At 41.2% G+C, this 27,824-nt stretch overlaps 1 protein-coding gene across 2 annotated transcripts; it reads right to left on the bottom strand.

Moving 5' to 3' along the window:
• Positions 1-7,212: 7,212 nt before the first annotated feature.
• On the bottom strand, positions 7,213-22,077 carry LOC122558696. Of its 2 annotated transcripts, XR_006314232.1 has the most exons (8): positions 21,958-22,077; positions 21,528-21,848; positions 17,689-17,964; positions 16,130-16,249; positions 15,573-15,616; positions 13,542-13,652; positions 12,700-13,416; positions 7,213-7,243 (listed from the first exon to the last, which is right to left on the bottom strand). XR_006314232.1 is itself a non-coding variant. In XM_043707491.1 (7 exons), the coding sequence occupies exons 1-7, from the start codon at positions 22,010-22,012 to the stop codon at positions 13,267-13,269; spliced, it is 1,077 nt and encodes a 358-aa protein (XP_043563426.1). In that variant the 5' UTR covers positions 22,013-22,077; the 3' UTR covers positions 12,509-13,266. The 2 variants fall into 2 exon arrangements, 1 of the variants encoding a protein (XP_043563426.1); XM_043707491.1 differs by lacking the exon at positions 7,213-7,243 and having other exon boundaries at positions 12,509-13,416.
• Positions 22,078-27,824: the final 5,747 nt, after the last annotated feature.

Below are 27,824 nucleotides of genomic sequence, written 5' to 3'. Positions count from 1 at the left end.
TTCCATTTGAGTGATCCTACCAGTTGACGATATCATGAACTGATTCAGTGCCTTTAAATTGAAAATACCACGTGGAACAGCGTACTTAATGAGCATTATCTCCTGTTTTAACATTTAACATTCTTACCGATTCGTATGAGTTTGCATGTAACGATGAGGTGGAAAATCAATCCAACTCCCAAACAACGGAAAAACGTTAGAGAAGAGATGTTATTGTTCCCGACATGATCTGTGAAGATAACAGTAATTTCAACACGTTCACAGCATTATCGAATAGTAATAAATCCCACATCATTCCAGTGGTTACTCATCTTTTTTGATTTATTTTGATGACGTTTAAGCTTTGTGCTATCGAGATACTGACATATTTCGTCTGACAATTCTGGTTTGGCATCTAAAGTCACTGCAAGAAAACAAATTGTATCCAGGGGTTTTTGGCCTGATCATTTACACATAAATTCGCAGTCTCACTTTTGCTTGCGCCATCCAATCCGTTCAAGGAAAACATTATCTCGAGCAAAGAGCTATGGATCTGAAATATGAAAATAATGGGGAGTCAACAATCATCTGCTCGAAATCGTCAGCAAAGCTGAAGAACTGCCAAGGAAGAAATGTCTAACGTCATTTAGACATGTAGATCCACGACATTCCGCCATGTGAAAATAAAGTTCCTTAATTTCAGTCTATTTGATCTATATTACGTTAAAATGCTTTCATGAAATATGGGATGGTTCCAAACTGGACAATCATAAAGCGCTGGGAATAGTCAGCATCCGGAAAATTGTACTCCGTTACAATTTGTAGATTCAGCTACTCCATTCAGGGAAAAAAAAAACAAATCAAGCCTGGTTATCAACTCTGAGCCAATAGGAATTAACAGAAGCAGCATATTCATGGTTAAAAATAATACATCTAACAGATGACATTACAACAACATACCAAGGATGGGATAATTAATCCCACAACGAGCAAATCAGAAAACATTATGCAGTCATGGTACAACGAAGGATTAATAATGGTGGGGAAGAAAATAACCACTTGACGCAGAGTCATCAACAACAGCACCATTCTCAAAACCCCACGCACTGATGTTAGGCAGTGTCTCCGAATTGCACTGTGCTCCAGAGTCATGATAACCTTTATCCAAAACTGGATGTTAGAGCTGAATCACAATTGCGAGGGCAACGAGTCTGAACTAGGAATCTGGGGTTTATTTCATCGAGAAGGACTTCAGGAGATCGCACAAAATCCAACAGTAATACTTGAACGGGAGAACGTAGCTACCCCTCCCCACACTGGTATTTGTAAGACAAAGGCGTGACGTTATTTTTGTCGGAGGCGAATCTGTTCAACTGCAGGATATAACAGCTGTATGCCATCAACTCACTGTTTTTGAAATAATCATTTTAAACTGTTGCATCAATGACTTAACTCCCATTATTATGTCAGTTCGCTGGCAATTTCTAAAATGCACTACTACCTTTAGATATTGAATCCTTTAATGTCTAAATGCAGAAGTATTTGGAAAGCATTCAGGCTTGAGTAAGATATGGAACGTATCGTTCATCTTTGAGGAAGTGACGAAGTTGATTTCTGGGGGAAGGGCAGTAGATGCTATAAACAATGACTTCAATAAGGGGTTTGATAAGGTTCCCCACAGTCGGCTGATGGAGAAAGTGAAGTCCCATGGGTTCCAGGGCGTGCTAGCTACTGGGTAGGGAACTGACTGGAGAGCAGCTGACAGTAGCAGAGGAAAGGAGTTTCTCAAAATGGAGGAGTGTGACGAGTAGTGTTCCACAGGGATTCGTGTTGGGACTGCTGTTGTTTGTGATGTACATAAATGATCGGGAGGTAGGTTTAGGTAATCTGATTAGCAAGTTTCCCTTAGTTTAAATAGCTCGACTCTCAGTGGAATAACCACCATTAATATTCTGTGTTATTATTGACCACGAATTGAATTAAAACCATTGACTGCCCTATAAACGCTGTGTCAAACGAAACCAGGTACACCGCAGCAATGGGAATACCACAGCTAGAAACTCAATTCCGGACTCCCCCAAATCCTGTCCTTTAACTGCAATGAACAGTCAACAAGAGTGACAGAACCCTTTCCGTTTGTCAAGTTGAGAATCAGCAGCAAATAAGCATCTGTAATTCATCCAGGACGATTGAACAGCATCCCATCGATCACCTTATACAGTAACACCCATTACATTCAGCAAAGAGCTTAACAGAATTAAGCTATTCAGTTCGTGAAATCTACCCTGACATTTCACAATACCATGGCTGATCTGCCTTTGGTCTGAACTTATTATTCTAATCTACCCTCACTAGCACTGACTGCAGTGTCTATCAGAAAACAATCAAATTGAGCCTGAGATCTATTAAATGAGACAGCATCATATTCTGGGAAATTAAGTCCACACACTAACTACAAGAAAAGTCCTCCACTGATCCATCTTAAACGTAAAACCCCAAGTTCTCAAACGGTGTTCCACACGTTTGTCTTTCCTAAAAGTGAAAACATCCTTCCGAAATCGGCCAAGTCTAATCAGGACATTGCTGTTTCAATCTAATCAATTCTTATCCTTCTAAACGCAAATGGGTAAATCACCTTATCTCGTGTGGTAACCGTTTTAATCAGGAATTAGTTGACCGGACATTATCTGAGCTGAGTTTAAAGCAATTGTACACTTTTTCCACTGTGGAGACTAAAATTCAGAATACAGTCTGACAAGTCGAGAAAAATCCCTGACGCTGCAACAATTCCTCCCCCCTGCACCCATGCACATCACCACACACAGCATCATTTATTTTTATGCTCTGTTCCCCTTTCAATTAATGCCGAAATACCTTTTGCCTTCCTAAAGACTTCCTTTGCCATGGAAACACATTAGACAGTAGTGAGCACAATCTACATAAGGCACTGCGACAACTCGTGTTATCTGGTTCAAGAACACCTTTCAAATGCACATTCCTTACACCTAGCATAGACATCGGGAAGAGATAGGAAACATTTACATTGGGAAGGCCATTACGTTCCAGCGTGTGCCTCCAATTCAAATATAATTGAGACTGGGATCTAATGACTGTTCAACCATCATTGTGGAGTCAGTATAACGGACAGAACCTCGGGTATGGGGAAAACAGGCTGCAAAGGCAAAACCTGAGCCAACGGCATCATTGGCAAGGGAAATGAAGTCAGGATACATTAAGGCCACGGAAGAAAACTAGCCTTTCCAGGAAAGAAAAGAAGTTGAAAAGGAAAATGTTAAACTGGAAATGACTTTTCTGAATGGAAAGTCGACCCTGATATTTATATAGTAGGCTAAATAGTTCCATGACAGGGAAAAGTGAATGTCACATCTGAAACATGAATTAGTCCTCCCTTTGCATAGAACTGATATCTGTACAAATAGTCTTCATATCAAACGCTGTCATGTCTGAGTATTCATATTGACTTGTCTGATTTGGATTCAGGCACTTTCTAATGCAGGCTGTTTATTAAAAGTCGACATTTCGTCTTTGCTCAAAATGAGCTGCTCCAATTGCCATATCCAGTGTTAAGCTTTCGAATAATATTATTAGGAAGTCGAGAAAAAGCCACGCTTAAAGTTTATTACCAAAGTTATTGAGCTCCCCCCCCCCCCCCCCCCCCCCCCCCCCCCCCCCCCCCCCCCCCCCCCCCCCCCCCCCCCCCCCCCCCCCCCCTCTTCGAACTTGATTATTATAACCGAGCCCTGGGCACTCTGCAGCCAACTGCCGATGATGCAATTGCCGAAGAGCAGACATGCTTTATTGCATATAGAAAGCTGAGACTTTGAAACGAATACACCAGGACGACATCTGCAACTGAGAGGCCGAGAAACTTTCCTAATATAATTTTTAGAAGATGAATACTTTTCAATTTCCCATGAAACTTACAACTTTCATAGATTTTCAATACAGATGAACAGTGGTTGGGGATTTACTCATAACTAACATCAACTGCAAGTGCTTGTCTCCACAGATGGCCCTTAATAACCTTCCCTCATGAGACGCACCAAATTTAAAGCTCAAAATGATGGACTCGTACCAAGTTAATCTGTGATCTAATCGATCAGGCAAAAATAACCAATGGATGTAAAAATTATCCCATTTCCCAGCAGCTGGCAGCGCAAAAGTAAATCTAAATACTTCTTAGATGTTTTGAGAGTATCTGTCTGTACTGCCCTTCCAGACAATGAGTTCCACCCTTTGGGTGAAACAAACATTTTCCTCACATCTCCTCTCTACTTTCAATCGATGTCTCTCTGCTCAATAACCCCTGTATCAAGGGGAAAAATTGTCTTCCTGTTTACCCTATCTTCGCTCCTCATCATTTTATACATCTCAATCATGTCACATCTCAATTTCTTCTGCTCGAAGGAAAACATACCAAGTCTGTCCAATCTCCATTCATAAGCGAAACTCTCCTGTCCAGGCAACATCCTGGTAGATCTCTTCTGCAACCTCCCCAGCCCGATAACATCGCTGGTGTAATATCGATTTCAGAACTGTCCACAATACTCGAGCAGTGGCTTCAACAACGGTTCAGACAGTTCCACTACTGCCTCCCTTCTCTTAAACTCATGTCTCCACTAAGAACAGCAAGTATCCTAAATATTTTCTTAACCACGTTTACCAGCTGAACCGGCTGAAAATGCACAACAAGGTCCCTCTAATTCCAAGTTCATACCGCTCAACATGTCCTGTATCCCCTTGTCCGTTAGTCCATCCCAAATACGTCACGTCACATTATCCAGCCCATTGGACCAACACCCCTCTATCCTCTATCAATTTTCTCTTATTCTTAAACTATCAAAATGGCGCCGGATTATGGCAACAAATGGCAGCATTTTATTGTATTTCATTCATTCTTGCAATCTGCCGTTATCTTCTTTATTAACTGACCCACCAAATTCTGTGTCATCTGAGAAGTTACTGATTCAAGTCTAAATCTTTTCTATAATCTACAAACAGCAAGGAACCCCACACTCACCTCTCTGGGATACCCCGATAAAAATTGACGTTTAGTCGGATAAACACCCCTCACCCATCACAGTCTCTTGTTGCAAAGCGGGATTGGTGGTATGCTCGTTTTCTAAGCAAATCAGAATACAACGAAATTAATATAATTGAATGAACCTACCCTATTTATTGAAAATGTAGCTGACATTGGCGTCTGCAGTGAGATGTGAGACACTTGACAAGTGTAAACGGTACCGCTCTGAACGGGTTCTGTCTCAGTCAGGTTGCTGGAAACCTCATAGAGGCCGATGGAATTCTGCAGTTTGACATGTTCCATCCCGGTTGCAATTTCTGAATCATTTTTGTACCAAGTGATATTCAGGTTGTCTGGGTAAAACTCAGCAGTTGTGCAAAGAAGAGTTAGAGGGAAAGCTGAGCCGTCCTCCAGCAGTTTGACCAGTTTGAGTGGAGTAGGAGGGACTAAACAAAAAGAAAAGGAAACGTTTGTTTTGAAGCCTACATTTAATTTGAAAAATGTGAAGCAAATTCTACCACAAGGTCAAGCAGAACAAGAAAACCATAAAGATCATGCAATTAAATCAGTGTTTAATAGGGGATACCTCACAGTTTAAAACAATCTGCTGGTTCATTTCGAAGAAAAAGCGGAAATGTTCATCAGCGCCGAATTACAAACGTTTAAAGGGGAAACGTTCTAACGAATATCGCAGTTTTAACATCATAGAGTGTAATTGTTGTTTTAAATTTTGCATTGGCAAATGCCTTCGTGTCAATCCCTGAAATTAATGAATTGCTTATTTCGTTGTCTTAATATTTTCACATTTTCCTCAAGTACTCAGATATACAAAGCATTATATTTCGAATGTTTGTTCCAATTTTAAGATGTGCAGTCATTCAGTGCAATTTTCTTTCCGGGAATAGGATCATTGTGTTCCAATATTTAAGGAGATCACTTTTGACAACACAACAAAAATTCCTCACTCAAAACACAGGAAGTGGATATTATAAACTGAGTTAAACTTTCACTCAACAAATAAACTCGGTGGAAGTACATGTGAAGTTTCAGTAAATTCGTTCTCGTGTTCATTTGGAACCTCGCATTTCTTCAACGAGGTATCTGTTGGAGGCCACCTCTAATAACAAGGGCCAGACTGGGTTTGTGCGCGTGAAGTATAGAGGATTGAGAGGCGACTTTATGGAATTTTAGCCGATTCTTGGAGGATTTACATTATAAATGCAGAAAAATTGTGTCCCCTTGTGGGAGAGACTGGGACCAGAGAGCAACACCTCAGAATAAGAGGTCGCTAATTTAAGACAGAAATAAGGTGGAAACTGTTCTGTCACAGGGTCGAGAATATGCAGAATTATTTTCCGCAGCATGTGGTTGAGATTTGGTTTGTAAGTACATTCCATGCTGGGATAGACAGATTTTTGATTGCTGACTAGTTCAAGGCCCATCGAGAAAAGGCGGGAAAGTAGAACTGGGGATGATCCGATCAGCGATGATGGCATTGACTGGCGGAGCAGACCCAAACGGTCTACCCCCGCACCTCCGTCTTATGGTGTTAAAATCGGAACAAAAAATTACAAATTCTTTCTTTGTAGATTAGATCCGCACTTTAAAAATTATTCCGATTAATGCCTTAAATCCAATTGCACAACGAACGCAGTATTTTCCCTTCTCCTTGATCCTTACCGAACACGACCAGGTTGGTGCCGGTTCCGTTTGCAGCCACATTGTGTGTCACTCTGCAGTAATAAACCCCAGCGTCCTCCAATCTTATATCCGCCAGTTGTAAGACAGCTCCTCCCCAATTGAGGGAAAAAAGCTGGATCTTGTGGTCCAAAATTTCCTCCAAGAACCCATCTCTCCCATCTCTGCACCACTGCACTTTCACTGGCTTCTTGTCTTGAAAGATGGGGAAAATGCAATAAAGTTTAACCAAGGCGCCTCTGGTGACAGCGCACTCTCGATCTTGTCTCACCATCAACTGAGAATTGTGAGAGGCTGTTGCACAAAAAAAAACAGTTTTCAAGACCTAACAATCGAATTAGACAATCCAACTAACAATCCGAGAAGAAAATCTGGTCATCAGGTGTGAGGCACTCTCCCTGTTGTTCTCTGTGGTTCAGGTCTGGTACATTCCTTGAAAGTGTGCTGATGCAGTCACCTAAGTCTTTCACTTTATCTGGAGGTCTGAGATGGTCCGTGTCTGCAGGGACTCCATGTATATTTCTGAAATAAAACGTTTAAACCATCAACTCACAGGAACTTACTTGGTCAATTTCATTCTTCCTTCCAATTTTCAACATTATTGTGGCAGCATGAAGAAAAAATGTCCAATTAGGAATGAAAAAAAACCAATTTGCCTTAATATGAATATTTAATTCACTCGTTGCCATACTTTAATCATGAGGGTTTGTTCTTATTTCAGTTGCAAAAAGGTTGATGATGTCACTGGGCACTCAGCATTTGCAGCATATTCCTAATATCTCTTGAAAGTGGATAGAAGTCAATCACTCACTGTTTGGTTTGAATACGTGTAGGTCAGACCAGAGAAAGATGATTGAGTTCCTTCCCTCAAGTCCATTTGAGAATCATGTCAATTTGTGACAATCAACAATTCGTGGTAACCATTACTGAGCATAGATTTGAATAAAGGACATGGACATTAAAATCTGAACACTGTCATGGTCAGTCCCTGAGCCTGCATCACTGTGCCATTGTCTCCTCTGTCTTATCCTTTTTGTTCAAGATATATAAGTGCATAGATGCCTGCTGGCTTTCTCTATCTGGAAAACGCTGCTCCCCACACTAGTACCTCTGTGCAGAAAATTAAATTGGAAGAATGTTTGGTTAATGTGGAAATTAAATTATATGGAGGTTAATCACAGACTGTGAGCAGGGTATTCTAGCAAGTGGCATCAAATAGACCAAACAGGAACATAAGACCATAAGACTATAAGATATAAAACAAAAATTAGACCATTCAGCCCATCAAATCATGGCTGAACCCCATTCTCCTGCTTTCACGCCATAACTCTTGATCCCCTTGATACCCAAGAACCTATCTATCTCAGTCTTAATCATATTCATTGATCTGGCCTCCACAGCCTTCCACAGCCATAGATTCACCACTCTCTGGCTGAAGACGTTTCTCCTTCTCGCCATTCAAAAAGGTCTTCCCTTTACTCTCAGGCTGTGCCATTGGATCCTTTCTCTGATACCATTGTATAGATGACCTGGGTTTCAATTGCGGTCATCTTCTCCATCTATCGGATTGCTATCAAATGATATTCAGGTAGATTTATTATGTAATTTTTGGAGAAATTTCAGTCAAGTAACTACATACCAGTCAGCCATTTCAGAATGAAAATTGTTAAACACTTTAACACAGGATATTTCGGAAGGATGAATATACATGCTGAGAAATGAAATTGAACACTGATTATTAATAACACCTTGGATATTATTAAATTACCTGAACTCTTTAATAAGTTATGTGAGTAGCTTGATGAAGGTACTTATTGATCAATACATGGAGACTCGAAAAGTCTTTTAACGATGCCACCATTTGGAAATATCATTAACATAAGCCCCTGCAATTAAAACGACAAGCACACAATGGAGAAGAAACTCCAAAAACAACTTAGATTGAGAATCAAGGTCAATGGCTTCAAATTTAACTTTGTAATAAGGTACCTCATGGTGATAGATGCTACAAACAGGTACAAAGTCATAGAGGCATAGAGCTGTACAGCATGGAAACAGACCCTTTGGTTCAATCCATCTATGCTGACCACATTTCCTAAATCAATCTAGTCCCATTTGGTGGCATTTGGCCATATCCTCTAAACTCTTCCTGTTCAAATCCCCAACCAGTTGTATTTTAAATGCTGTAATTGAACTAGCCTCCATCACTTCCTCTGGCAGCACATGACATACACGGACCATCCTCTGCTTGAAAATGTTGTCCCTGAGGTCCCTTTCAAATCTTTCCCCTATCGCTGTAAACCTATGCCCTCTAATTTTGGACTCCCCTACCATGGATTGAAGACCTTGACTATTCAATCTATCCATGATTTTATAAACCTCAAAATGGTCACCCCTCAGTCTCGGATACTCCTGGGAAAACAGCCTCAGCCTATTCACCCACTCCCTATATCTCAAACACTCCAACCCTGTCAACATCCTTTTGTGAAACCTTTCAAGTTTCACATCATCCTTCATATTGCTGGAAGACCAGAATTGAACACAGTATTCTAAAACTGGCCGAACAAATGACCTGTACAGCCATAACATTACCTATAAATTCCTGTACTCAATGCAATGATCATTAAAGGCAAGCATATAAAACACCTTCGTCACTATCCTATCTACCCTGTAACTCCAATTTCAAGGAATTATGAACCTGCATTCCAAGGACTAGTTGGTGAGCAACCTTACTAGGATTTTACCATTAAGTGTATAAATCCTGCCCTGATTCCCAAAATGCAGCACTTCATATATATTAACATTAAACTCCATCAGCCATGCCTCAGCTCATTGGTCCATCTGATCAAGGTCCCATTGTACTCTGAGGTAACCTTCTTCACAGTCCAGTACACCTCCAATTTTGGTGTCATGTGCAAACATACAAAGTATTCCTCCTATATTCACATCTAAATCATTATTATAAATGATGAAAAGCAGTGAACTCAACACCTTTCTTTGTAACACACTGTTGGTCACAGGACTCCAATCTAAAAAGCAACCATCCACCGCCACCCTCTGTCTCGTATCTTTGAGCCTGTTCTGTATCCAAATGGCTAGTTCTCCTTGTGTTCCATGTGACCTAACCTTGCTAACCAGTTCAGCATGAAGAACTTTGTCAAATGCATATTGATCATGTCCACTGCTCTGCCTCGTCAATCTTCTTCATTACTCCTCAAAAACCTCAATCAAATTAGTGAGACATGATTTCCCAAGTACAAAGCCAGGTTGACTCTCCCTAATCAATCCTTGCCTTTCCAAATACATATAAATGCTGACTCTCATGATCCCCTCCAACAACTTGCTTACCACTGACATCAGGCTGCCATGTCTATAGTTCCCTGACTTTTCCTTATCAACTTTCTTAAATAGTGGCACCACATTAGCCAACCTCCAGTCTTCAGAAACGTCAGCTGTGACTATCGATGGTACAAATATCTCAGCAAGGGGCCTAACAATCACTTCACTAGCTTCCTACAAAATCCTCGGATACACCTGATCAGGTCCTGGGGATATATCCATCTTTATGTGTTTTATGATGTTTAGCACTTCCTCTTCTGGAATGCAGACATTTTTCAAGCTATCGTTCTTTATTTCCCCAATCTCTAGCTTCCATATCCTTCTCCACAGGAAATACTGATGCAAAATACTCATTTAGTATCTCCCCCATCTCTTCCCAATTTCAGCCATTCCTTTGCCTACAAATGTCCCCCTCACTGTCACCCAAGGTCCCAAAGGATCCTTCCACATCCAGCAGAGATTTTCCTGCACCTCCAAACACATCATCTACTGTGTCCATTGCTCTCAATGTGGTCTCCTGTACATTAGGGAGACAGGACGACAACTTGCGGAACATTTGAGAGAACATCTCCGGAACACGCACATCAAACAACTCCACTGCCCTGTGGGTGACCATTTCAACTCTCCCTCCCCCTCCGACTCCACCAATGATACCCAAGCCCTGCACCTCCTCCACCGCCAAATCCAAGTTACCAGACAACTGGAGGAAGAACACCTCATGTTTCATCTTGGGACCCTCCAACCAGGCAGAATCAATGTCTGTTCCACCAGTTTGTTCATCTCCCTTCCCCCCACCTTATTCTAGATACCACCATCCAACTCAGCACCACCCTCTGTAATTGTCATACCTGTTTATCTTCCTTCCCACCTATGTGTTCCACCCTCCACTTTGACCCATCACCATCATCCCCGCCTTCATCTCCCTATCACATTCCAAGCCACATTCCCCGCTGCTCTATCTCTTAGCCAACTTGGGCCCTGACCCACATTTGCGATGAAAAACTTACGCTCGAATCATTAACTCTCCTTTTTTGTCCTGCTTTTCAGAGAAGGACAAAACTCAACCTCCTGCTGAGAATTAAGGGACGGCAAGTGACTAAGATGTTAGTGCGAGACCATTTTGGAACCAATCACCATAATACTACTTAGTTTTAAAATAGTTACAGAAAAGGATAGGTCTGGTCCACAAGCTAAAGTTCCAACGTGGGACAAGGCCAATTTTGATTGCATGAGATAGGGATTTTTGAAAGTTGATTGGTGGAGGCTGTGCGCAGGTCAAAGAATGCCTGGTTAGTGGGAATTATTCAAAAGCGAGATAGCAGGAGTTCAGGCTGAGCATGTTCCTGTAAGTGTGAATGGTAAGGCTAGTAGGACTAGGAAATATGAAGTGCTGAAGCTCTGATCAATGAAAAGGAGGTACATGTCAAATTTAAACATTTGAGATTAAATAAATTCTTGAGGAGCATAGAAGGAGTAGCAGTACACTTCAAAGGGAGGGCAGAAAAAGCACATGCGATAAAAATTCTCCCTGTCTCTGAAGGGCAAAGAGTAATTATGGAGAGAATAGAACCCCTTAAAGGTCAACAAGGCCATCTATGTGTGGAAGCACTAGAGATGGGTGAGATCCTAAGTCGATTCTTTCTGTCAGTATTTGCTCTGGATAAAGACATGGAAACTGGCGAACTCAGAGAAATAAATAGAGATGTCTTGAAAAGCATCCATATTACAGCAGAGGAGGTGCTGAAGGTTTTGAAATGCACAAAGGTGGATAAATTGCCAGGACATTGTCGGAAGCGAGGAAAGCAATTGGGGGACACCCACCAGAGGTACGAGTATCTTCAACAGCTGCAGGTGAGATGTTGGCAGACTGAAGGGTGACTAATGTTGTGCCATTATTTAGGAAAATCTACAAAGAAAAGCCAGAGAACTATAGATCTGTGAGCCGAATGTCAGTGGTGGGTCAGTTGCTGGAGGGATTCTCAGAGGCAGGATTTACATGCATTTGGAACGGCAAAGACTTTTCAGGGATAGTCAGCATTGTTTTGTGCGTGGGAAACTGTTTCTCACAAATTTGTTTGAAAATATGTTCAAGAATATGTTCAATAGATGCAGGCAAAGTGGTAAACATCACCTTTTAGCAAGGATTTCACCAGGGTTCTACATGGTAGATTAGTTAATAAAGTTGGATCCATTTTAATTATTTCTCCTCACACCTTAAACCTATGCCCTCCAGTTTTGGATTTTCCTACACTGCGCAAAGGACCTTGGCTATTCACCTTAGTTGTGCTGCTCATGATTTCATAAATCCATATGAAAACATCCCATACCTTCCTATGCTCCATGGAATCACAATGATGTACATTGGGAAAATGTTAATTTCCCAGTAGGTGATTGGACTGTAACATTCTCCTCCCAAGCAGCCAGTTGTAGATGGGCCATATAATACATTGAGAATTTATTCATTGAATACATTAGGCAGATATTTGATAGACAAGACTGTCAAGGGCTACAAAGTGTGGGATATTGTGGACCAAACAAGAAATTTCAGTGAAGGTCGCAATATTCCGAATACATGCTGTAGAAGGTTCAAGGGTTTCAAGTATCTACCATTCTCCTTGTCATGATTTTCTTCTGCTTACCCAGGAAATAAACTTTGTAGGTTCAGTTTGCTCCCACACAATGTCTTTGAGATGATGATTTGTGCATGGCAGAAGGAGCTAGATAAGTCAATGAAATAGAAAGGAATATAAGGACTTGTTGATATCATTATTCAAAGAATGGTAAGAGCATTTTCTTATAGAACCTAAATGCTGTTAGAGATGAGGGAAGATGACCAAATTGTCAAGTGCTCCTCTGATTGTATAAAAAATGGTTTATTTTATAATGTTGCATAACTCATCCAACTAATCATCTTCTACTCCTACCCGAAATGACAAATGTGTTTCACATTTCATGTGTCCCACTTTAAAACTTTGATGAATACTGTACTGCTTTGGTTCTTTTAAACAAGCTGTAGGTTTCAAGGTCAGCTGCTGTGCCAATTCCCAATGTCTTTCTCTCAGTAAATCTTCTGCAGATTCCTTCCATTCCTTTATGTGTCAATGTGCTACTAAATAACCAATAATGTACTGTACAGGTAGTTTCCATAATCAGACACTGCATGGTGGACCCTATGTGGCTGGCCCATTATTGGACTTTACAATTCTTCATACGAGCTGGGATTCTCCATTTGGCTTGTTTATCTTGATCTTTGCATATTCCATTTCCATTTTCTGTTTGTTGGTTTTTTCACTTTTCTGCGGATTGGTGAATTCCACAGATGTATATATCAGTTTAATGCCAGCACTTTGTTGAGTCTGAGGGAACAACAATAAAAGATCAGTTGCATCCTTTATTCAAATGTATTTTTCTACTTTTGTCAATGTACATTGCTGAGATTAGCTACTTATACCTGATCACTCCTTTTTTGGCATACTCATACCTGGGCATAGATAGTTGGCTCTCCCAGATGCCTGGGTTTTGCAGATTTCCCGTGCTCACTGAAATTGAGAGCAGCATAGGAAGGGCTGTTCACTTCTCTCCCATACCTAATCTGATGAGAAATTTTGGGGCATTTATTATTTGCTTATCACAAGTCAAAAACATCATGCACAAGGTCCAATGCACCCAATCCTGACATGGTCAGAAGTCACAGGACACCAGGTTGTAGTCCATAAATATAGCCTGTACATTCTGTGCCTGCATGTTTCTCTTTACTTCACCTGACGAAGGAGCAGCACTCCAAAAGCTTGTGATTTCAAATAAACATTTTGGTTTACCTTGTCCACCCCTGTACAACACCAGCACTGCCATATCATGGTTACAGTCCATACAACGGTAGATAAGTAGAACAGTGCAGTTCGTAACTGCAAGGTAGGTACAATAATTGGTATTATATATGTGAGAACTGTTATATAAGCAGATCAGCGGATCCATTTTCTGCAAACGCGCCAACATTTATTGCCACTCCTTGCTCAGAGTAAAGTATTGAAAAATTAAGTAATGGATGTTATGGCACTAATTGAAAGTTCAGAAACGTTCAAATCATAATTTCTGAATCATAATCACTAGCGGTCCTTCTTCTTGAACTGGAATAGGCTACTTCACGTATTTGAATAGTTGTCAGGGTGGCTTAGATAAAACACCAGTACAGAAATCAATGTCTGTGAGAATTGATGGATTACTTGAAAGCGAGTTCTGCCAGCAATGTGGAGGAAGATAATGAAGTAAAAGAAATGCTAACTTGGTGATAGTCTGAGCACCCGGAGGAAGCCCGTGCAGACATGGGTAAAACTTGCAAACTTCACACAGTCACCCGAGCCTTGAATCAGTCTGGGTCTGTACAACTTTGAGGCAGCAGTGCTAATACGGAGCCACCAGAAAGTAAAAGAAGCACTTACTCAGTGATACTCACAGGTTGTTCTGGCATAAGCTAAAGCAGTTCTGTTATATTAATAGAATTACTATAATTTTGGTGCCAATGTACAGCATATTTCAATAGCATGTTTTGAGAAGATTTGTAGTTTAGGATGAGGTTCTGGATGTAGGTTTGCTCACTGAGCTCGAAGGTTCATTTCTAGATGCTTCATCACCCTACCAGGTAACATCTTCAGTGGGCCTCCAGGCAAAGCACTGCTGCTGATTCCTGCTTTCTATTTATATGTTTAGGATTCATTGGGTTGGTGATGTTATTTCCTGTGGTGCTGTAATTTCCTGTTCTTTTTCTTAGGGGGTGATAGATGGAGTCTAACTCAATGTGTTTGTTGATAGAGTTCCAATTGGAATGCCATGCTTCTCGGAATTCTCATGCATGTCTCTGTTTGGCTTGTCCTAGCTGCTTTTTTACTGTGTTGGTAATGACCCCTTGGCATCATGGTGGTCCACAACTCCACCAACACATTAAAACAGCAACTAATGAACTTGTAAGACCCTATACAGACAACAAGAAAAAATAATGCCATTTACAAAATACTGTGCAAGGACTGCAACAAACACTACATTGGACAAACAGGCAGAAAACTAACCACTAGGATACATGAACATCAATTAGCCACAAAACAACATGATCCTTTCTCATTAGTATCCTTACATACAGATTAGGAATGACATGACTTTGCCTGGGACAACACATCCATCCGAGGACAAGCCAAACAGAAACATGCACGAAAATTCCTAGAAGCATGGCATTCCAACCAGAACTCTATCAACAAACATATTGAGTTCGACCCCATCTACCATACCCTGAGAAAAAGAACAGGAAATGACATCACCACAGGAAATGACATCTACAACCGAAAGAAACCCAAACACATAAATAGAAAGCCGGAATCAGCAGCAGAGCTTCACCTGAAGGCCTACTGAAGATGTTACCTATTAGGGTGAAAAAAAATCTGGAAATGGACCTTCCTGCTCAGCGAGCAAACCTACATCCAGAGCATATTTCAGTGTCTGATTGGATGAGAATGAAACTAACCTGCGGCTCCAGCTGCTCTGGTATGTCTTCAGTAATCTGTGTTCCTATTGGAGAATGAAACTGATATCAACAATAAAAGTTATCATGAACTTGATGTGTGAAGAGCCTCCCAAAGTATATTGGTTTAAAGTGACCAGATTCGACATCAATAAGAAATAACACCAGTGTCTAATTGCGGATTAGCTTTGGTCAAAGGTGCGATATATTATTTTGTCATACACATTTCACACTTTCTTACCCAGCGGTGATCCTTTTCCCTGTTACAGCATTAAGGGTATTAATCTAGATCGTTCACATTATCATCTTGAGGTATTGTAAAGAACAAAGCTATGGTTGACTTTAACATGGAGATGTGGACGTATTATTCTGCAAAGTTCCTTTTCAGGCATTGCCTGCATTCAAGCTCTGAGGCCCAGGAAGCCAATCTTTTTTTTTCCTGATGTCTGCATTGATCTGAATATCTAGATCTGTGTCTGAACTTTACACGGTCCGTGCGACAACATCCAACAATGAGTAGACCAAACAAAACAACTAAACAGGGTAATGCCAGGGCTTACCTTCAGGTTTGCCTGATGTCCGTCGCTTGACAAGAATTGCAACAACGGGAAACAAAATTATTAAACCGCCCACTGCACACCCAGACACCAAGACGTAAGGAAAGTTATTGTTGCCGTTGCCTAGAATATGTAAAACAAAAGCTGCAATTTGCATTTTACAGAGAAGATGGTGTTAAACACTTAAGCAAATTCACAATCAAAGGGCAAGAGAATAACTTGGACACACTCTGTCATGAATGGTGTAACACACACTCCATAATATATTCCACCGCGATGCCTAATTGGGAAAATTTTAGCCTGACAACGTCTGACAGACAATAAATCACACGTGACTATCAATTCAGAATAATTTTCAAATATTAATCAAGTTTGTGGTACATATGTGATTGTGTTGCTGCCCCCCACCAGGTTTGTTGTGTATTTGTACACCATGTTTAGAAGTTTCATTGTGCAGGAAATATAAGTCAAATTTAATTAAATAGGTTTGAACAAATTACGGAAAATTAATTTTACAAAAACATTATCAAGAGCTGAGAAATCGTTTGAAAACAGTGGCCATCAGACAGAGCAGGCAGAACCCCGCCTCCTTTTAGAGGTCTCGGGCGTCTTTAGTGCACAGGCAAACTTCCCGGATGTGATGCAAACATTAATGAACAAAACCAGACAGGACAAAATTAATTGACTTTAATGAAAGGAATGGGATAGTACATATAAGCTAAATGTACACAGTGTGGCCTCTTCATTGTGTCATTAAAATATCCTGACGCTTATCCATTTTAAATGTTGAAATCACCGTAACTATGGAGGCTTTTTTTTTTAATGTGGGCGTTCTTACGATTTTCCTCAAGTCCCCAGGACATGGTTACAGTACCAAGATGGCTATTTACCAATTATAAGATAATTAAAACCTTTTTTGTATTGATTTGACCGTATTTGTCAAACCAGTATTTAAATTTTGTCACAGTCTCATATCAGTGAATGCAGGCTTTTAGTTTTCTGAACGCAATCACACCAGTTTTCCTTGCCGCATTACACTCGCTTAGTTTATACCCCGATACATCCTTGTCGTTCGCCCTGTTTACTTCGATTATACCGTCAAAGTAAACCTTGGAAAATCTCCCAACTGTAAATCGATTTTCGGTCGCATTTAAATCGAACTAAAATCTTTTTGAACTTGATCCTCAGCAAATCTTAGACCTGCACATTTGCATGTGTCATTTGGAATCAGGCAGCACTCTGGACGCAGAAAGTCCACGAGAGCTGTGAAATGAAATGAGACTGATGCTGATGTCCAATAAATCCCCAATGTCGCGGTCCCATCGCCGCAAACTCATGCCATGAGAACGAAATGCATTAGCTACGAAATTTATAGTCTGCCTTCTGAATCATATCACTGAGTTTATATAATGACATGTTTTCAAAAAACCCAAAAAACCCAAAAGCCATGAAAGGAGAGTGTCGCGTTTCACTATCATGGTTTTAAAATGGCCCAAATAGGTAATGGCACATCACACCAAACTCGGAATGTGGAAACAGTATTAAAAGTTCACATTTCTCACCCTGAATCTTGTAGCTGACGCAGGCTGGGAGCTGGAGGGCTACATGGGAAATCTGACACATATAAACCGATCCGCTCTCCAGATGATTGAGAACGCTGGAGACTTTAAATAAACTCCCCTCTTTCCATACTTTCGTGGCGTTGATCCCAGATGTAATCAGGATATCATTTTTATACCAAATTACGTGAATTTCCTCTGGGAAAAAAGGAGCTGTCGTGCAGCGGAGAGTGAGGGACGGAGCAGGCATTTGAACAATTTTCACTGGAGTTGGTGGCACTGTGAATACATTGATGGTAATCGTTATTAAAACACTATTAGTACATTACAACGGCAAAATAAATGGAAGACCTGACATCACCGAACAATCCAGATTAACTCATAGTAGTATTCCTTTAGTTGGGGAATCTCAGTGAGCACAGTACACTCACGAAGGCACTTTCGAAAGCAGCTTGCAAAAGTAAAAGGCCGCTTCCATCTGGGAGCACAGGAGCAACAGAGAGATGGGAGCACCACCATCTTCACACGTGCCTCCAAGCCACTCACCAACCTGACTTTGAAATATATTGCGGTTCCCTCAGTGTCACAGGATCAAAATTCTGCAATTGTTTCCCCAGTGGCATGGTGGGTCTAGCTGCACCAAACGGATCGCAGCAGTTCAAAAAGTCAGCTCCTCACAACCTACTCATGGCCACTGTAAGGGAAGAACAATAAATGCTGATTCAGCTAGCGGCAAGTGCGTTCCATCAATGAATAATACATTTAAAAAAACAGTTGAGTATGGAAATTATCTTTCTGCTTGTCTTCATACAAACACTAATTGATGGAAGCCACCGTTTATGGACTGGGACCAGTTTCAGGCTCAGTTAATCAAACCCCATGAATCATTATGATGGAAATGTTCGGTTGCATTTGTTCAGTCATTAGATGTAAGTGTCGCTAGCACTTATCGCTTGTCCACTCCTATATTCAGATGAACATCAACTTTGTCCTGGTGATGGCATTACAGTATGTAATTAATTTGCGCAAACTTATGATCATGACAGCTGATTAAAAATCCGCATATTCTGTCCGGCTGGGAAGAACCTACAGAAAGCAACGCCTCCCAGGAACAACAGTATTATATTTCTGAATTAAATGCACATTGTGATTATAATTCGCCCTCTGAGTGAATAAAGTATTTGTTACAATTCAACCAGCACAAATGAAAGTTAGTAGGTCGATGATGAGAATAAGAGTTGACCCAATATTCTGTATTTTTGAAGATCCGTTGTCAACATTCCTGGTGAATGTAGTGAATTACTGTCGAAAAGAAAAGTGAAATTAATTTTACCTCATCTGCCTTCCCTATCAGTTGTAGTTTGATTTCTGGGTGTTTTATATGTTGCTTCACTTCGTTTCCCGCGGCACGCTGGCTCAGTGGTTAGCGCTGCTGCCTCTCAGGGTTCGATTCCAACCTCGGGCTGAATCAAACTGTGTGCAGTTTGCATATTCTCCCCGTGTCTGAGTGGGTTGCCGCTGTGTGTTCCAGTTTCCTCCCACAGTTACAAAGACATGCAGGTTAGGTGGATTGGTCGTGCTAAATTGCTCATAGTGTCCTGGGATGTGTACGCGAGGTGCATTAGTTAGGGAAAAATAGAGGAATAGGTCTGGGTGGGATATTCTTCGGAGGGTTGGCGTGGACTTGTTGAGCCAAACTGTTTCCACTTATGGGATTCTATTCTATGAGTCTGTGACACTCAGACTGAGTTGGAGCAATAGATGCTCCAAAAACGTAAATTTACCAGTTGACTTTGAAGCATGGGGATTAGCTCTGTTTTATTTAAAAGAATCCCCAACCAGCGCTTGAAAAGAAACCTCTGTACTTCAGATCACATTAAATTATTAGCACGCATGAATATATTCCAACATGTCATTATTATTATCGCTGTTTCCAAATCCATTACATTTAAATGAAGGTAACGTGAAACATAATTTTCCATCGGTTGCAACTGATCAGTGTATGCACCGTCCTACAAATAAATGCCTTCAACCTACGCAAATACAATGCCTTAATATGCTTTGCAAAGCTTGCAAAATGCATGTGGTCATAGGGTTATAGAGGTCCACAACCTTAAAAATCAGGGCCTTCGGCCCATGCCGCCAAGTTTTCTTTTAAAATTGAATCCAACCGACCACAGCGACACTCCGAAGAGTAACCCGCCCAGACCCATTCCCCTATCATTTACCCCTAACTAATGCAACTAACCTACACATCCATCAACTCTGTGAGCAATTTAGCAAGGCCAATTCACCTAGCCTGCACATGTCTGGATTATGGCAGGAAACCGGAGTACCCAGAGGAAACTCGCGCCGACACAGAGAATTGAACCCAGATCCCAATGCTGTGATGCAGCAGTACTAAACAGTGAGCCACCGTGCCATATATTATTGTTTAATGTGCAATATATAATGTTGCTGTTTTGGTGTAACTTTGTTTTATTTTCACTCAATCCAGCATATTTATCCCCCATTTCGAATTTTGTGATATGCTGACTGGCATACTGTAGCAAGAACAGAATTACTGGAGAAACTCAGCAGAGCTGGCAACATTCTGGAGAGAAAGCAGAGTTAACGTTTCGATTCTGCTAAATCCTCCTGCAGAACCTTCCCTTCTTCAGCCATACTGTATCCTGGCTGAGTCCATTACTGCATCCTGACTGATTCTATCAACAGTCAGGAAAAGACTGTGTGCTCAGGGTAAATACAGTGGAGCTCTACTCTCAGCAATGAGAATAATGAATTAAATGAATCCAAATAAGATTTCATTGATACATTAATTTTATTTTTTGCGATGATACTCTATTACTCTCTATGACTCTACACGTTGGATCTTTTAAAGTAAATGAACATCAGGTCAATCAAATTTTCCATGTTTGTAAAATAAAACAAACGAATTGCAGATGCTGGAAATCAGATTTAGAAAGCAGAATTCAGAGTTCTGAACAGTCAATAGACCCGAAACGTCAACTCTGATTTCTCTCCACAGACACTGACAGTCCTGCTGAGTTTCTCGAGCAATTTCTGTTTTTCCATGTTTGAATCAGACAGTGAATCGGACATGGGTGGCCAGAAACTGCATGGATTCTGTAACAAAAGACTGAGGGGTTCTCTCTTTGCCAGCTACAACCAAATATTATGATGTAATACCGGGTAAATTCTGTATGCATATTGCTCCAACAATATTCCACAGCAGTCTGAATACAGTAAACACAGGTCTGCAAGTATTCCCATCCTTCATTATTGGGATACTCCGTCATCTACTAAATACTCTCCGGTATGTAACAAACCTGCTTAAACACAAACTCTCAAATCCATGGGCTTATTACCGACAAAGGCAGGAGAGAAGCCCGCAAGGGATAACGAGCACAGCTAACTTCCCTGCGCAGTCAATAGAATGCTTACTTGAACACTTAGCACCCTTTCTTCGTCAAGATAGGATCAGAATGCTACAAATAGGTGGCTGAGAGCATCACACAAATATTTAATGATTTCAAATGGAGCAATTGAATGTAAATTCACTAAACCACACAAACAAGTTGTGATATAAATGCAATAAAATGTCCATAATATTTTAAATTATTTGAACAAATAAGAGATATTTCAATAGGTTATGCTGGATTCGAGTACATTGATGAACAGAAGTCAGCTTTCTGAATGACACTAACTGATTCATGAGACATTGCAGGGGTGAGGCAAACGCAAGAGACGTGAACAACGAGCACACTTTACTTTATTCTGTGAAATATCCTTTCAGAGCTGTGTATGTTTACACTTGCGATTAAGAGTTTAGTGATACTCACCATGTACGATCAGCCTTGTCCCATTTCCATTGAAAACCTTCCTGCCAGAGACCCTAATGCTGCAATAATAGATTCCAGAGTCCTGGAAATGTAGATTGACCAGTTGGAGCTCAGTGGATCCTTGCTTGAATGGTAACATTATTTTCCTTTGGTCCGCAGTCAGATCCAAAGTTTTGCCCTGGTCGCCTTTCTGCCAGTAAACGTCTACTGCTGGGTTGTGAGAGAATAGCGGAATGGAACAATACATGGACACATTTATACCTTCCACTTCAGTCAGGCATGCGGGGACTTGAGTCACAGAGAAAGGGGTTTCGTTGGCATCTGTCAGAAAAAGAAGAAACGCACAAATGTAAGCGTGGATTCGAAGTAAATTTCTCCACACAATCTTTGCTAACTTTGCTATTTATCAAACAAGTTTTATTTTGTATACCTGTGTAGAAAATGCCGAAGATTGACAGGTAACAAGATATTGCAATTCCATACATTTTGATCAAATTCGATGAACTCAAACCTTTTCTTCAGTCACTGAAAAAAGTCATAAAAGTGTGGCATGGATAGAGGCACTAGAAGATTAAATGCTATTCAGGGTGTTGCAATAAATCTGAGCAAATATAACTGAATCTCCAACATCAAGGCTGTGGTTTCTGTTTGACGTCAGAGTTGACAGCACGTTGTGGAACTTCAAACCACCCACCTTTCATTAACCTTTAACCACAATATGGAACATTTCTACATCCATTTAACATTTCTGCATTGCTGTAGCTCTTGACAGATTGTGAAATTAACCAGTTTGACTGCACCTTCGGGCTTTCAGACGGCTGTATGCTGTGGAAACTCAGCTGTTCGTCTCGGTGGCACCATGATTCTTTTTGAAGGAATGGTGATTTGGTGTTGAGTCCGCGACACCGTGACTGACACCCAGCTGATCTGGCACTCTGTAACTGAGAAGCAGTTCTTACGGCATTCATGGAAAGCATGGAAAGGAACATCATCCAAAAGTAAACAAAATATTCAGCAAATGTCTGTCTCGAAACAATAATTCTTTGGGGGAAACGATTCTGCTAACTGCCAAGCATATATTTCCAGGGCGGAACGATGGCTCAGTGGTTAGCAATGCTGCCTCACTGTGTGCAGCTTGCACATGCTCCCTGTGTCTGCGCGAGTTTCTTCTGGTTGCTCTGGTTTACCCCCAGAATCCAAAGATGTACATCTTAGGTGAATTGGCAATGCAAAGCGCTTAGTATGAAGGCTAAGTGCTTTAGTCAGGAAAATGTGAAGTTGGGGAGGGTCGTTGTGGGTTTGCTGGGCCGAATGGCATGTTTCCACATTGTAGGGATTCAATAGAACTTTACTAGCAATTGCGCAATGTTAGCAGTTCTTTTCCTGCTGCTGACCTATGTACTGGTACAGAGTACTGCTGATAACTAGGTGCATTCATTGACATGTACCCGATGTGTTAAGAAGGGCAACAGGCATAACCTAGGTAATTATAGACCGGTGAGCCTGACGCCAGTGGTAGAGAAGCTGCTGGAGAAGATACTGAGGCATAGGATCCATTCCCAATTCGAAGAAAATGGGCTTATTAGTGACAGGCAACATGGTTTTGAGCAGGGAAGGTCATGTCTTACCAACTTAATAGAATTACTTGAGGAAGTGACAAAGTTGATTGATGAGGGAAAGGCTGCAGATATCATATACGTGGAATTAAGTTAGGCATTTGATAATGTTCCCCATGATAGGCTATTGGAGAAAGTGAAGTTGCATGGGTTCCAGGGTGTACTTACTAGATGGATAAAGAACTGCTTGGGCAATAGGAGACAGAGACTGTTGGAAGAGAGTTTCTTAAAATGGAGATCTGTGACCAGTGAATCTCCACAGGGATCTGTGCTGGGACCACTGTTGTTTATGATATACATAAATGGTCTGGAGGATGGTATAGGTGGTCTGATTAGCAAGTTCTCAAATGGCACTAAGATTGTTGGAGTAGCAGATAGTGAAGAGGACTGTCAGAGAATACAACAGAATGTAGATAGATTCGAGAGTTGGGTCGAAAAATGCCAGATGGAGTTCAATCCTGGCAAATGTGATTGATGTGTTTTGGAAGATCCAATTCATGAACGAACTATACAGTAAATGGAAAAATCCTGGGGAGTATTAATGTACAGAGAGATCTGGGTGTTCAGGTCTATTGTTCATTGAAAGTGGCAATGCAGGTCAATAGAGTGGTCAAGAAGGCATATGGCATGTTTTCCTTCATCAGACGCGTAATTGAGTACAAATTGGCAGGTCTTGTTACAGTTATATAAGACTTTGGTTTACTATGCACAGTTCTGGTAGTGCATTACCAAAAGAATGTGGATGCTTTGGAAACGGTGCAGAGGAGGTTCACCAGGCTGTTACCTGGTATGGAGGGTGCTAGCAATGAAGAGAGATTGAGTATTTTAGGATTATTTTCATTAGAAAGATGGAGGTTGAGCAGGGACCTGATTGATGTCTACAAAACTATGAGAGGTATAGATAGGGTGGATAGCAAGATTTTTTTTTCCTAGAGTGGAGATCTCAATTATGATGGGTCACAAGCTCAAAGTGAGAGGGGAAACGTTTAGGGGAGATATGCGTGGAAAATTCTTTATGCAGAGGCTGGTGGATGCCTGGAGCACGTTACAGTGGAGGTGGTAGAGGCGGACACAATCGCGTTATTTAAGATGCATTTAGACAGATAAATGAACAGGCAGGAAGCAAAGGGATGTAGACCCTTAGTAAATAGGTTTAGATAGAGGATCTGGATCCGTACAGACTTGTATGGCCGAAGGGCATGTTCCTGTGGTGTAATTTAATTTGTTCTTTGCTGTTCTTTATATATTTTCGTGTCTGTTTTCAACTGTTTATGATGGAAAACTTGCTGTTGATCTGATTTTTTTCAATTGATTATGACAATTCCTACAATGAGATTTTTTTTCTGATGTCTAAGTACTTCTGTTGCTGTAACTTCACACTATTTAACTTTTGACGGTGATCCCAATGAGTGCTCAGTGATACTCGTGACCGTGTTTTCCTTTTGGTGGAAACTCGGTTTTGCTGGTCATTGCTCAGAGTTTCTGTTGGCATCGCATTACTGCTCCAGGTGATGGTGCTATACAATATTGCTGAGGAGTGCTACTCATAAGTGTCACCTACCTAGTCATCGTATTTTTCATGATTCCCACTCCTAGTTATCATTTAATTCAGTTGTTGGCAATTGAGCCATACAATAGTCGTTAATTGAGTAGTACTGTTGTTGGAGCACATGTGGATCTGCTTGTATAAAATCCGCACTCGTAACATCTTTCCCTGGAGACCTCCAATAGTTTTGCTGAGGACAGGGTCCCCATGAATTACTCAGTTTTTCATGTCATGTATGTATGACATAAATTAGTATATTTTCTCGTTATAGCTTGTTACAAGTTATTTGTGTTTTGGGCTAATATGTCTGCGTATATCTTATGTGAGTACCTTGCGCTGTATATGAAAGACAAAGTGTGTTGGTATTACTTTTGGGTCATATGTTTTTGTGCTATATTTTGATGAGAGCTTACCTTATTCTGGTGGAATGGTTGACACATATATTCTTGACGTGGTATGGCTGCAGGGTGACACAGCCACTCAGTGGTTAGCACTGCTACCTCACAGTGCCTAGGAACCTGGGTTCAACTCCATCCTCTGGCGACTGCCTGTGTGGAGTTTGCACATTCTCCCCGTGTCTGCGTGGGTTTTCTCCGTGTTCTCTGGTTTCCTCCCACTATCCAAAGATGTGTATGTTCAGTGAATTGGCCATGCTAAATTGCCCATAATATTCAGAGACATAGGTTAGGTACGTTAGTCAGAGAGAAATGTAGGGTAGAGGAATGGGTCTGGTTGGGTTACTCTTTGGAGGGTCGGTGTGCATTTGTTGGGCCAAATGGCCTGTTTCCACACTGTAGTGATTCTATGATATCTATGTGTATATTAGTGCATGAGTGTGTTCCGACGGACCTTTCATCAGTTCATAATCACTTTTACTTATACTTGATTCCAAATCAACTATAAGAATTCCCTTATGCACCTGCTCAGAATTTGCTTATTCCTTTCAATTTTTTGTTTTTCCCTAACATCTGGTATTTAACGCACTGATCATGTAGTATTTTGAACTCAGATGTTCAGCTGGTTCTCGGTCTTCTCGCTGTGTTACCTCTGCCTCTATTCTTCCTCTAGCCATCCACATTTTCCATCAACCTGCTGCATGTGCGATTGGATTCTTATTGTACAAGCCAGGTACCGGAACAGACAATGGTAGAACGACCCTTGTCAAACCTGGAAAGTCCTCCTTACTAACACCTCAGTGCCAGTGCCAAAATTGGGAAAGCAATCTCACAGACTATTCGAGCAACAGTCTGCCTTAGTCATACTCATTGTTTCATTCTTTACTGACAATGTCCCAGGCACCACTCAACACCATCCTGGAAATGCCTTGTCCCACTATCAGGACAAACCTGGCAGAGGTGGTGGCACAGTGCTGTACAGTCGAAAGGGAGTTTCTCAGGGAGTCGTCAACACTGACTGCCGAACCCACGAAGGCTCAAGACTTCAACTCCACATAGTTAAGGAAATCTCCTGCTGATTACCGCATACAGTCATTCTCATCTGATGAATCAATATTGGTCCATGGTGGCATCACTTAGAGGAAGCATTGAGGATGGCAAGGGCACAATATGTACTCTGGGTGGGGGATTTCAATGTCCATCACCAACAGTGGCTCAGCAGCAATACTACTGATTGATTTGGTCGGGTCCTAAGGGGCATAGCTACTTGATTGGATCTGTTGCAGGTGGTGATGGAACCATCAAGAGAGAAAAACATGTTTGACCTTATCCTTATCAATCTATCCACAACAGTATTGATAATACTGACAACCACACAGACCTTGTGGAAACGAAGTCCCACCCTCACATTGAGAAAAATCTCCATTGTGTTGTGTGACAATATCAGTGTGCTAAATGGGACTTTGAATAGATCTAGCAACTAAAGACTGGGCATCTTTGAGGCACTGTGGATGATCAATAACAATAAAACTGTACTCCAGTACAATCTGTCATCTCATGGCACGGCATATCCCCCACTCAACCAATGCCATCAAGCTAGGGGATTAATCCTAGTTCAATGGCGAGTGCAGGAGGGCATGCCAGCAGCAGCACCAGGCATAGCTGAAGATGGAATGTCAACACGGTGAAGCCACCAAACAGAATTCCATGCATGCAAAACAACATAAGCAGAAAGTGGTAGACAGATCTAAGTGTTCCCATGACTAACAGATCACATCTAAACTTTGCGGTCCTGCCAGTTGTGAACGGTGGTGGATGATTAAATAAATCACTGGAGATGGAGACTCAACAAATATACCCCTCGATGATGGAAGACCCCAGCACATTAATGCAAAAGATAAGGCTGAGGGAATCGTAGCAATCTTCAACCAGAAGTGCCGAGTGACTTATTCATCATGGCCTCATCCAGCAATTCCTATCATTCAGTCTTCAGCCAATTCAATCCACTTCACGTGATATCAAGAAATGGTTGGAGGCATTGGATACTGCAAAGGCTATATAGACTTTGACAACATTCCAGCATCAGCACTGAAGACTTGTCAACCAGAAATTGCTTCTCCCGTAGCTGAGCTGTTCCAGTACAGCTACAGCACTGGCATCTACCCGACAATGTTAAAAATTGACCAAGTATGTCATTCTTGATGAAGGGATTATGCACGAAATGTTGACTCTCCTGCTTCTCAAATGCTACCTAACCTGCTGTGCTTTTCTAGCACCACACTGCTTGAGTCTGATCTCCAGCATCTGCAGTCCTCACTTTCTCCCAAGTATGTCCTGTACATAAAAAATCAAGACAAATCCAATCTGGCAAATTACTACCCCATCAGTCTAATCTGGATCATCATTAAAGTGATGGAGGGTTTCATCAACAATGCTATCAAGCAGCATCTGCTCAGCAATAACATACTCAGTGATGCCCAGTTTGGGTTCCGCCAGGGCCACTTTGCTCCTGATCTCATTACAGCCTTGGTTCAAATACAGAAAAAAAGAGCTGAATTGCAGAGGTGAGGTGTAAGTGGCATCCTTTGATACCAAGGCTACATTTGACCGGGTATGGATTGAGGAGTCATCGCAAAACTGGAAGCAATGGGTGTCAGGAGCAAACTCTCTGATGGTTGTAGTCATTCTTGACAGGTAGAAGATGGAAATGGGGTTAGAGGTCTGTCATCTCAACCTCAGG

Source organism: Chiloscyllium plagiosum, chromosome 17 (genome assembly GCF_004010195.1).
Source record: "Chiloscyllium plagiosum isolate BGI_BamShark_2017 chromosome 17, ASM401019v2, whole genome shotgun sequence".
NCBI lineage: Eukaryota > Metazoa > Chordata > Chondrichthyes > Orectolobiformes > Hemiscylliidae > Chiloscyllium > Chiloscyllium plagiosum.
The sequence above is the reverse complement of the archived record's forward strand: the minus strand, read 5'-3'. Positions and strand labels throughout refer to the sequence as shown.

Coding starts and splice junctions, on each gene's coding strand:
- LOC122558696 (XM_043707491.1), bottom strand. CDS start 22,012: ATGTATGGAATTGCAATATCTTGTTACCTGTCAATCTTCGGCATTTTC. Junction 17,965..21,527: donor GACAAGGCTGATCGTACATG/GTGAGTATCACT, acceptor ATGTATTCACAG/TGCCACCAACTCCAGTGAAA. Junction 15,617..16,129: donor GACATCAGGCAAACCTGAAG/GTAAGCCCTGGC, acceptor ATTCTCCAATAG/GAACACAGATTACTGAAGAC.